This window comes from Colossoma macropomum, unplaced genomic scaffold (genome assembly GCF_904425465.1).
Source record: "Colossoma macropomum unplaced genomic scaffold, Colossoma_macropomum, whole genome shotgun sequence".
NCBI classification, from domain to species: Eukaryota; Metazoa; Chordata; class Actinopteri; order Characiformes; family Serrasalmidae; genus Colossoma; species Colossoma macropomum.
In genome coordinates, this window is record NW_023494806.1 from 13,470,644 (window position 1) to 13,482,689 (window position 12,046).

A 12,046-nucleotide genomic window follows, 5' to 3' on the forward strand; every position below is an offset into this window, starting at 1 on the left:
CAAACACTCTCGGTGACGTCTGACTTCCTGCTATCTCTGCGAGCGCACAGTCGTCTGCAACAATGAAACTGCCACAAAACATCGTTCCATCATTCGAGATAAGTGTTCGCTAGACCTGCCAACTAAATACAGGCTTTTTTAACAGCCTTGACTCCAGGATCAGGGCTGGTTCCTTTTCAGTTATGTCAGTTACACTGTAGCAAAATTCAATCAACAGTTGAAACGTGTCCATGCATATCAGTAAGGGCATTTTAATAAATTAAATTTGGACAAACATGTCCCCTGAACTTGCTGAATTCTAATGAGCCTCACAGTGCCTGCCATTATTCTCTCTCCCTTTAGCTGATCTCTTCGACATCCTGCTGCCCATGCTGAACATCTACCAGGAGTTTGTACGGAATCACCAGTACAGCCTGCAGGTTCTAGCTAACTGTAAACAGAACAGGGACTTTGACAAGCTGCTGAAACAATATGAATCCAATGCTGCTTGTGAAGGAAGGATGCTGGAGACCTTCCTCACATACCCCATGTTCCAGGTGGGACCAACACTTCATATGACTTCTTAAAGTGGTAGTTCTGAGAAAAATCAGTCAGGGCATGTTTGGTGTTTGAAATAACATCAAGCATTCTACATGCCTAAATCATCGCACAGCTCAACCTGTGTCTAGTTAAGGTGGTTTCTAACACTGTATGACATACAGATACATATATAAAAACAGACAAATGTGCAACAAAATACAGGTTTCACTGTGGCTGCTACAAAATGTTTTAGTTATGCTACATCCTTTTTCCATTGTTGTAGATGACAGTACATCATTCAGTGTCAGAAAAGAAATAAAGTCTGTGTAAGACTTAACAACTCAACACAATTTGAAGCAAGTGTGTAATGATATAGACATGCAGTTTGCACAATGCTGAATTTGAGGTTTAGGCCCAATCCCATTTCTTATTTTTATCCCATACCTGGGGAACTGAGTTACAAGGGGTAGTGGTTGAAATCTTCCCCTATGAAATTGAACAACCCTTAAATAAAAAAGAACATTACTTCATTAACAGGCTGCTAGCGGTGCTCTGTTGGCGACCCTGCCAGTCTGCAGTGATAGCAGAGGAGGGTAAAGTACAACAACCTCATGCGGCTTTAGTTACATTTAGGGAATCGTATGTCTTCAAAGGGAGGGAGATGTAACAATTATTTATTATCTCCCACCTCTGATTCTTCTGTGACATGAAGTTGAAGTTAGCTATTTGCTAGCTTCTTGTTTGGATTTTCCCGTTCCACCTTCAATGATGCAGCTGTTCCATGGAATGGGAAATGTAGCTAGCTAGCTACGGAGACATTAGCATATTACCAGCGATTTTTTATGCTTGTTATGAAGAAAAGGACCATGATACATTGAAATGAAATTAAACTAAAATAATTAAATGATTATCACAATTTTTAATGGAGAAAATACTCACATTTGTGGGATGTGTGGAGTGTGCCTCTGAAAAACCTCTTTTTGGAGGGCCATGTAGCCCTAACACTTTGCCCTACCCTTCTATCTCATCAAAAATTGGGGCACCCTACCCCTAGACATGAACTCGTAAAACAGAGGGCTAAGGGGTAGGGTAGGGGGAAGGAGTGAAATGGGATTGGGCCTTAAGCTTCTTTCACTTTTTAATCGCTGATACCAAACACTACATTTGGGGTAAGGGAGAAAAGTGAATTATAACTTCACTTTAAGACCATAACAAAAGAGTATTTTTTTATATTCATATGTGTTCTCATATGTTCACAAGCCTAATACTTTTCTTCTAGGAAACAAAAAGACAGAGAGACCTATCCTTCATTTATTTAATTTTGTATTTTTTTCAGCATCAGGAGAAAAAGCAGAAAATATATATTTAATATTACACAGAAGCCTCAATAACTACAGATAATATATATATATATTTTTTTAGTATTTAGTGTGTCCAACCTTTGCCTTCATTACAACTTGCAGATTTTCAGAGACTTGCTTTCAGTTTTTCAAAGATATTTTTCCACACCTCCAAAGTTCAGTCTTGGAAGTTGGTTGCATTTTTTTGCTTCTCACAGTCCAAGTAATTGCCAGCACTTTCAGTAATGTTGAGGTCTGGACTCTGGAGTGGTCAGTTCATTGTTCTGAGAACATGTGCAGCTTCTTAATTTTATTAGCATATTTTTTACATTTTTGTTTATTTCCTTTTTTCACTAACGGCTTCTTGACAGCTTCCTAACCATGACGGTTTTGGTGATAGACCAGATGCCATTTTTGATGTATGTTTAAATATAGCAAATACAAGTATGGGAAACTGGAATTGTATAAATGAATGGTGGTCTCTGACTTTCGCACAGTGATCTCCTCAATAACATTCAAGACTCTGAATCTCTTTTTTCTTTTACATCTCTTCGGAAGATCCCACGCTATATCATAACCCTCCATGAACTCTTGGCCCATACACCGCATGAGCATGTGGAGCGGAAAAGTCTGGAGTTTGCCAAGTCCAAGCTTGAAGAGCTCTCCAGGTAATGTCTCAGAGATCTTCAGACTGTTTGAATTCTCCTTAGTCTGTCTGTGGAATGATTGCTGACGTAGAGTAGATACTGATTTTCAGATTATAAGCTTTGACATGCTACATTTTATGAAAACTGGAAAAAAATAGCATTACAATTCAGTTAATCACATTTTAGGTAGCTATGTTTCTTTGATGGTCTTTCTGTTTTTGCTAAGTTCTTCATTTTTGTTCTTTATATTGTTTAATAGACCTGGTGGTTGCTCGTGCGAACTGACTGGCATATTTAAAGAGACAGTTTCTTAATTCTGCATGTGCTTGTGCTCAGGGTGATGCATGATGAGGTGAGTGACACAGAGAACATCCGCAAGAACCTGGCCATCGAGCGCATGATTGTAGAGGGCTGTGACATCCTGCTGGACACCAGTCAGACATTTGTAAGACAAGGTGAGCTCCATTCAGCCCTCAGCACACCACGTTCTTTACAGCTGAGCCAGTGTCTCAACTGCAGAGCAGCTGAGATGAGATTCCTCTGGGCCCTGAATAGAACATTGTTTTGAAGTTGGGCAGCACTAGCTTGAAGGTGGATACAGTGTTGAACAGGGTTGAACTGGAAATAGAAAAAAAGAAGACAGATCGATTGTGAGAATGCGTAAAGAACAGGGGAGTAAAAATACACATGAAAATGGCGATTCAGCTGCATAAGTTATAGTATGTTTGAATCAGTAACTGATTATAATAATATTCAGTGAAGTATTGGCTCATTTTCAGTCAAAATACATTTTTGTGAGTATGTAAAAATAAGAAAATAAATAAAATAAATAAAATAAAATTTTTATATTTGGCTACTGTGTAAGTAGTAAAGAAAGAGCTTGTGATCTCCTGATCTCCTGTTTGAAAGCCCTTTAGGCCCTTTAGTCGAGGCCCACTGTCTGTCTTTCTCTCTGTCTCTCTGTCTGTGTTTCTCTTTTTCTCTGTCCCTCTTTTTTCTTCTTTCTTAATCTCTCTCTCTCTTTTTTACTCTCTCTTTCACATTTTTCTTTCTGTCTCTGTTTCTTCCTATCTCTTCTTCTTTCATACTCTGTCTGTCTCTCTCCATTTTTTTCTTTTTCTGTTTATCATTTATGTCTCTCCTTCCCTTTTTCATCTTTTTTCTTTCAGTCATTTGCTCTCTCCTTTTCCTACTTTTTCTCTCTGTCTCTCTCCCTTTCTTTAAATCGGTCCTTCTTTCACTCTATATCTTTCTTTCTTTCTTTCTTTCTTTCTTTCTTTCTTGTGTTTCTCTTTTTATCAAATTTTGTTACTCTTTTGCTTTCTCTTTTTCACTTTCTATTTTAGTTTCTCTTCCCCTTTCTTTTTTCTTTCTTTCTCTTTCATTTTATCTTTCGCTCCCCTTTTCTCTCTTTCTCTCATCAGTTTGATTGTATAAACTTTATTTTCATGACTATTGCTAAAGCAGAACATTCAAAAATTCAAAATAATACTCTCAGTTACAATCACAAGAAAAGGAGCAAAAGAAGTACATAAATCATGAAACATTAACTCTCTTGTTCTCTCTCTCTCTCTCTCTCTCTCTCTCTCTCTCTCTCTCTCTCTCTCTCTCTCTCTCTGTCTCTCAGGCTCTTTGATCCAGTTGCCCTCAGTGGAGAGGGGAAAGCTCAGTAAGGTGCGGTTGGGATCTCTCTCTCTGAAGAAGGAAGGAGAGAGACAGTGCTTCCTCTTCACCAAACACTTCCTCATCTGCACACGCAGCTCAGGAGGCAAACTGCACCTGCTCAAAGTGAGTTCATTCAGAATCAGAATCTCAGTCTTCTTATGTTCATCTACAGGGAGCTGACCAATCCATGCTCTGCTTACAAATGTGTTCTTTCACTGACATTAAACAAGCTGACAAAAATTCTATTCAACTTAAAGGGAAATTGCAGCAGTATGTGGTTAGAAATGCTACATCATGTTAAGCTTCTAGTTTAAAATGCTGCACCACCAAGCTGGACTGTTTTGTGGTAGCCAGTTGAAACAAGGAAGGTTAGAATGACAACATTGAATTTATTTACATAACATTTACATGAAAAAAAAAAACTAGATGCAATCTGTCCTAAAAATCATGTAAAATTAAAAACACGCTTTAATTTACACATTTTGACAAAAACTGAATGATTTTGTTAGTATTCCGTAAAGCTCGTCCAACATTGCTACGAAAATACACATTTATTCCTTTAGAAGTATCAACATAAATTCCATGAAAAGTAAAGAAAAAATACATAAATTAGACAGTTTATATACTATATAAGCAGATAGTATTAAAGATGTGAAGTTATGGACATCTGTTATGCAATATTGTTATATACCATGTTGTGTTGTGCTGTGTACAGTTGCATTGTAAGTACTGAAGTTGTATGCAGCTAAAAAATACATATATACAGTACAAGATGTACAGAAGATGTGGGCAGCAGATATTTATACACACATAGTCTCTCTCTCTTACACAGGATCAACTCTTGTGCAAACACAAAAGCAGTCCCCCTGGACATGTCAAAAAATTACGAAACTAACCCTATCATTCAGTGTGTCCATCTCAAACTTGGCATCAGATTTGACAGTTCTGATTACGTCAGTGATGTTAATCACGTACAAGACTCTATATCCCCACTGTTCATTTTTTTCTGCTCAAAAGCTTGATCCTTTTGGAATTAAGCTCACCCACTCTCTCTGTCTGACCTTTTAGGTGAACACATTACTGCACACTGCCTCAAATTCACTTTCAAATAATACCACATAATACAACTGGCACACTGGCTACTTTCATGTGTAATTTATCAAAGTCTAAGCAATTATTATGAATGAGGCTGAAAGCTGTCGTTCAGTGTGTAAAGCAAAGGAAAGTGTGTTTGTGGAGCGGAGCTGCTTTTTAAAATTGCTGGCATATATAGATCATGCTGAATGCTACCTTTGAGGAACACATCAGGGGTTATGATTTCCTGTAATTGTACTACATCAATGGTTTTCTGTATTTTACTAGCTGAGAAAAGCAGCATGATCAATTATGACCGTGTTCCTCTTTGTTGAGAATGGAGAAAGACTGATTCTAGTTTTTTTTTTACACATATTCAGTTAAAGGTTTTGCTGGAATTGTGCAGAATGTTCTACTGTTCTTGAAAACAAGGCCTTTCAGGATGTCAGGTGCATGTGTAAGCCAACACAAATTAAAGCATTTGACATCTACAACACATGCAAAATGGAAATATCTTTAAATAGGGCTTGATTTGACCAGAATAAGTTAACACATTCTTTATGGAGAACAAACCTAAATATGGCATTTTTGCATAGTTTATGTATTTGCTGAGTTTAACATATTGGAAAAATATAAAATAAATTTTACCAATATTCTCAATAAATTCAGCAAATTAACAAAACATAGAAAATTCAACAAAACATAATTTGACTGGGCGCCCGAACTTTTGCATACGCCCATACATTAAAGTTAAAGAACATTTTTTCCTTCTCTTAGAAGGTAACGGATTTGTAGATATGAGGTTCTCTCAGACAATGACAATATATTATCAGTGATATTAGAGCTATTATTACTATTGCTGTTTATTTCTACTGATAATATTATATGTGGGCATTGTTTGTCTGACAGTACACACTGATACTACTAATTCCAACATCACTGACAAACCTCTTTTTTAACCCTTGCAGCAAGGTGGCGTGCTGTCCCTGATTGAGTGTACCCTCATTGAGGAACCCGATGCCAGTGATGAAGACTGTAAGTCTTCCTCTTGTTGCATTAACTTTGCTATAGTCATGTGACACATGCATAAGTTCTGAATGCATGCACTGTTAACTGTGGTTTATTCACAGAGGTTAATTAACTGTCAAAAGCAGGTCATAAGATGGAGCCCCCAACTAGCTTTTGTAAATGTCACATGGATCAATGCTATCATCATACAGATCAGTTAGCTCCCCTGAAGGCCAGAGTGGAATGCCCTTTAAATACTTTACGATTACCTCATCATGACCCTCTCATGATATCTGAGAATAATCCCTAGAGGCTTATTAAGTGAATGCCATCATTGTTATGGTAGCTGTGCTGCTGTTTATTCCTATTGTTTGTACATATTTCATGTGGCAATTACGTATACTGCTTTGAGAGATATCCTGTGTTAATATAATTTAATTATATTTGCTTTAAGCAGGGCTGCAATATAGCAATTACTTAAATGGATCCTATAAAATGCAACTGTGCTTGATTGAAATATGTTTTTTTTGAATGACTGCACATACAGATTCTGGCAGTGCTTTCTGTTGTGTGTTTCTCTCAGCTAAAACCTCAGGGCAAGTGTTTGGCCACCTGGACTTCAAGATCGTGGTGGAGCCTGCAGATGCTCCTGCTTTCACCGTGGTTCTTCTGGCTCCATCACGGCAGGAGAAAGCAGCCTGGACGAGTGATATCAGCCAGGTGAAGCAGACACCTTTAACACTTATTCATACGTATTCAACACTTACTCTGTGCTCTAGACTTACTCTGTATCTGATCACCACTCACCTATTACCTGCTCAGTGCTTAATCAGTACCGACGTCCCTCTTCAGTGGTAGACCTACGTGGCACCCTAAATGAAATTTTACGTACTGTCGTTCGTTTCCTTTTTGATGTGGTTTTCAGTGCTGTGATTTTGTCAGCGTTGATGATGACGGTCATTGAATGGTGTATTGTCAGAATATAAGCTGTTGGGGAATTAGGGCTATGCAGAACACAGTGGTCCAGACGTACATATAAGCAAAAATTGTCTTGATGCAACTACAGTATGCATTCACAATGTGTCCGTGTTATGCTATGCATAGCCTTGCCTACTAACTACTTGCTCATGAGGCTCACAGTTTAAAAGGCACATTAAACAATGGAGTCATCAAAAAGCTTGAGACAAAACAGAAAATTATGTTAATAAATGAAATTATATCCCTCCAAAATACACTACATTTTACTCAAATTAAAAAGTACAGTTTGTGGAATGATACCTTTGCACACATATTATAGCTGCAGTGGGCTTAATTTGTAAAAATTAAGTAAAACAAAAACAAACAAGTTTGTTTGTCACATCAATGCATATTATTTTGTTTTTTTTTATGAGAAAGGGAAGCACACAAATTTCTACAGTGCATGGTGGCTGCTTGCAAACGTTCTTTTACATTTGTGCATGTAGAATGACAACAGAATGGACATGTGGTGGCCGCACTCAAAGATTCAAAACAATTTTGGCTGCTAGTCGCAGCTATTTGATACTAGAATCATGTAAAAATAAAAAAACCCACCAGTGATCATCATGCCAAAAGTAACAGCGATCAGAGTTGAAAGCTGGGTAGCCTATCTGACAACATAGGCTATTTGAATAAATATAAAGTTGAATGTCTAAATTAATGTTTTGTCTAAATATTACAGCATTTATACTCAAGGCAAGAGCTGCACGGCTCACATCTAAATGCATAACAAATAAGTGTTGCTATTGTTTTATTTTTTTCTATGCCAAAATTTCACTGAAGCATATAACAATGTACACATGAGCAGTTTTGTTCTTTTATCGTGGTGTATAATTGCACTTGTTGATTAAGACAACAGTGTATTGCGTTGAAGTGAAATGAAAGCTTAGAGACTTAAGATCTTATTTTACTTCACAAAATATGTCTCAGGACAAATGCTACTTCTGAAAGTGGAAATGTTTTTGGAAGTCCTTCTTAGTATGTTTACAATGTCCTTGAGCATTGAATGTTCTCTCATTCACGGGATTCCCAAAACTGAACAAACAGCTAATAAATGGATGTCAGAAGCTAGTGGTTTAGAGGGATTTTGCATCACAGTGTATTTTGCACCATGTCTTCTCACACACAAACATCTCATCCAGAGAGTTTAAACAGCAATATTCTTTCAGCACATGCTTGGGGCTCATGCTTTCATTTAAACAACGCATCTTTTTTTCATTACCATTTTTCCCAATTCTCTGTTCAGTTAGTTGTGTCCAATTTTACCAATGTCTCCCTCAGTAACAAAAAACCACCAGCACTAGGAGAGTGAGGGCTAGCACATGCTTCCTCCAAGTAATGTGGAGCCAGCCACTGCATCTTTTTGAACTACTGCAAATGCTGCGTCATTGGCGCTCAACAGGCTGTTAGCCAACAGACACCTGTACTGGTTAGCATCATGCTAAGTGGTGGGGAGAGAGGGAGGACTATCCCACCCACCCAGAAAGCCAAGGCCGATTATGCTCTCTTGTACCCCTGGCAACACACGGCTGCAGCATCACTCGGGATTGAACTCAACATCTTTTGATGATAGGGCCAATGCTTAGACAGTTGCGCCGCTTGGGAATGATAACATGTCTCCCCTCAAATATATATGTATGAGGGAGAAAAGCATTTCTCCACACACATAGTCCATAAATTGTTTAGGCTTGTGTGCCAATTGCGTACATAACATACAGGCATGATGTATATGTATCCAATACATCCAATTTCACCTGTGTTGCCTATACCAGGGACTGCTGCTCTTATTTAGCAGTTGTTCAGAAACGCAGTAGTTTTCCAACACTTTTTTTTCAGTTCCATTCTTGGGGGCGCTTTGTATTTTTGTGTTTTCTTATACTTACATGCCTAAATAAACAAATCCTATGAATAGCAAGCCCCTCATTAGCCAAATTACGTGAGATAGAGCAGAGAAACTATAAAAAAGGTGCCTAGATTGTATGGAAAGGGCAAAATGTTCTACTGTTGTTGACCAAATGTTATTGTTATATTTTTGTTTGTTTTTGGCTTTCTTTTCATGCACAAACTAGTAATATGTCTAATAACATAAATCGCAGATGGCAGCAGCTTTAACAGCCTTGAAAATAAAAACACATGCATCAACAGGTGAGAGAGAGTGTGTCTCAGGGGAATTACCTCATTACTCTCTTGAGGATTATTTAGAGCATGTTAGTATTGAGAGATCACTCTGCTGGTTTTGTTGTCCCAGTATAATCCCTCCACCTGTTTACTGTCTATTAGGCAGAAAGTTAATACATATAGGGTACTTTATTAGGTACACCTGCCTTGTATTTACACTCGTTGGCTATTTTATCTCAAACACCTACACACACATTTTCTAAGCCGCTTATCCTTCTTGGTCATGGGGGGAGCAGGAGCCTTTCCCAGCAGTCATTGGACGGAAGGCAGGAAATACCCTGGACAGGTCGCCAGTCCATCGTAGGGCAGACAGGCATTCACACACACTCACAACTAGAGGGCAATTTAGCGTGTCCAATTAGCCTGGCCGCATGTCTTTGGACTGTGGGAGGAAACTCCACAAGAAAGAACCCTGGTCACCCGGCTGGGGAATCGAATCCACGCCCTACTTGCTACCCTGCTTCCCATGCACCAACGTGCCGCCCGAAACGCCTACAGTATAGTCCAAAGATAGGGACTTCAACATGACTCTGACTTGAAAACTAAAAAAAAATGGAGCTATTAAAACTTTTTAAATAAAAGTTTTCATTTCCTATCTTTCATGTACGTCTTGCCTGTCTGTTTTGTTACAGTCATGTGCGGTCGTGGAGGCCTCACACTGGCATCATATTGAAATAACAAGCCTTTTATAAATAACAGCTTGAAAAAACTACCTGAAATTGTTGGCTTCCACATAGACAGACAGTATGTTAGTGCAATGGCTAATTTAGCTGAAGTTGTCAGCTCATCTAGCTGAACTTTTAATATGTTACAGCTCAGATTCCCTTAAAATGTACTAAAACCTCAACTGGATTTTTTCGCTAGCTAGCATAGTTGCTATGCAACCTACAGACTAACTAGCTGTTTTGCTTCTTTACTTTACAGCAAGTAGTGCTTCAGTTCTCTTCCTCAGACTGAATGTATTCCTACAATAAAAGGCTTGTTATTTGAAGCCATGTTGAACCTGGCAGGTTTTTAGTAGAGATTTACTTTTGTTAAATGCAGTGCCTGCAGCATATAATTCTCTACTGAAGACCTGAGACGCAATTCGACTTGAACGCTAGAGACTCGAGACGTGACTTGAACTCACATGAAGGAACCTGTGAACATTTATATTTAAAGTGCACTTATACAATTACTAGTGATCCACAGATCAAACAGAGTGAATTGGTATCGGCAACAATATTAAATATGTGGACCGTATATGAGATATCCACATTCAATACTGTTTCTTAGTCATGGTCAGTGTAAAATTGTTCTCTAAAATTGCAGTTTTATCATCCTTTTAGAGCAATATGATTAAAATTATGCTAAAAAATTATGTTGCAACATGATCCTGTCCACTATGACACATTCGCTTCTACTATATATTTGTATTCATGTCCATTGATACTAGTGCCTAAACAGAGCACTGGGATTGGATCGGTGCTTGGTATCAGCTTTTATTTCAGATACTGGAATCTGCATCAGAAGAGAAGAGTAACAATTGCTGATTGTATCACATCTGTAGCTATGCAAAATTACCAGCCATCAACTACACACATCAGTGGAAGTGACCACTGTTGGACCACTGCTGACCTATATTAATATTTCTTATAGTGCATTGATAACATCCGCTGCAATGGCCTGATGACCAGTGTGTTTGAGGAGAACTCTAAAGTGACTGTGCCTCACATGATAAAGTAAGTTGGAGAAACTGACATGCTATGTTTTTACACTCTCCTATGTGCTGTATATGTGTATGTGGGTCTGTGTGCTGTCTGCTGATGGGCACTACTCCTGCTCCTGTCTTTATGACATTTCCATGGCACATGTCCGTGGCTTGTTGTTATTATCCTTGTTGTTGTTCAGTGTTTCCTTTGAGCTCATTATTTGATTGTTGCATTGTGTTTGTTCGTTTAATATCAGTCAAAGTTGGTGAAAGGGTGGATTTTCATTTTCCCAGTAAGACATTTCTTTCCATTTCTTTCCAATCGTGGTCCTGGAGTACCCCTCCTCTGCGTATTTTGGTGTTTTCCCTAATCAGCTTATTAACAGGCCTTCTTGAGCGGAATTGGGTGTGTTAGAGCAGGGAAAACACGAAAATGCCCAGGACCAACGTTGGGAACCACTGAGTCAAACCAAATTCATGAAGCACTTTAATTTTCCCATGCCTGTCTTTTTTCACTGTAGAAAGACTGTTTGCATTGTGAAAGTGCTGTTCATTGCTACTTTTTGCACATTCATGGCACTTCTGAGTAGACGCTGCCCTCAGGCTTCGGGTCGTAAAGCCGCTTTGCTGTGTGCTTCTCATTAGATCTGATGCGCGTCTCCATAAAGATGATGTTGACATTTGCTTCAGCAAGACGCTCAACTCCTGCAAGGTTCCCCAGATCCGCTACGCCAGTGTGGAGCGGCTGTTGGAGAGGCTGACCGATCTGCGCTTCCTCTCCATCGACTTCCTCAACACCTTCCTGCATACCTACCGCATCTTCACCTCTGCCACCGTGGTCATGGACAAGCTGGCAGACATCTACAAAAAGCCTTTCACCTCCATCCCTGTCAGGTAACATGGCTGGC

At 38.8% G+C, this 12,046-nt stretch overlaps 1 protein-coding gene across 1 annotated transcript in view; it reads left to right on the plus strand.

Moving 5' to 3' along the window:
- Nucleotides 1–12,046, plus strand: part of rasgrf2b (Ras protein-specific guanine nucleotide-releasing factor 2b) — an 88,258-nt gene that overhangs the window by 38,098 nt on the left and 38,114 nt on the right. The window contains exons 7-14 of the mRNA XM_036598329.1: nucleotides 343–536; nucleotides 2,418–2,527; nucleotides 2,843–2,961; nucleotides 4,134–4,294; nucleotides 6,214–6,280; nucleotides 6,837–6,973; nucleotides 11,087–11,169; nucleotides 11,784–12,032. Of these exons, the coding sequence (XP_036454222.1) occupies nucleotides 343–536; nucleotides 2,418–2,527; nucleotides 2,843–2,961; nucleotides 4,134–4,294; nucleotides 6,214–6,280; nucleotides 6,837–6,973; nucleotides 11,087–11,169; nucleotides 11,784–12,032 (1,120 nt within the window). The remainder of the gene's footprint in view (nucleotides 1–342; nucleotides 537–2,417; nucleotides 2,528–2,842; nucleotides 2,962–4,133; nucleotides 4,295–6,213; nucleotides 6,281–6,836; nucleotides 6,974–11,086; nucleotides 11,170–11,783; nucleotides 12,033–12,046) is intronic.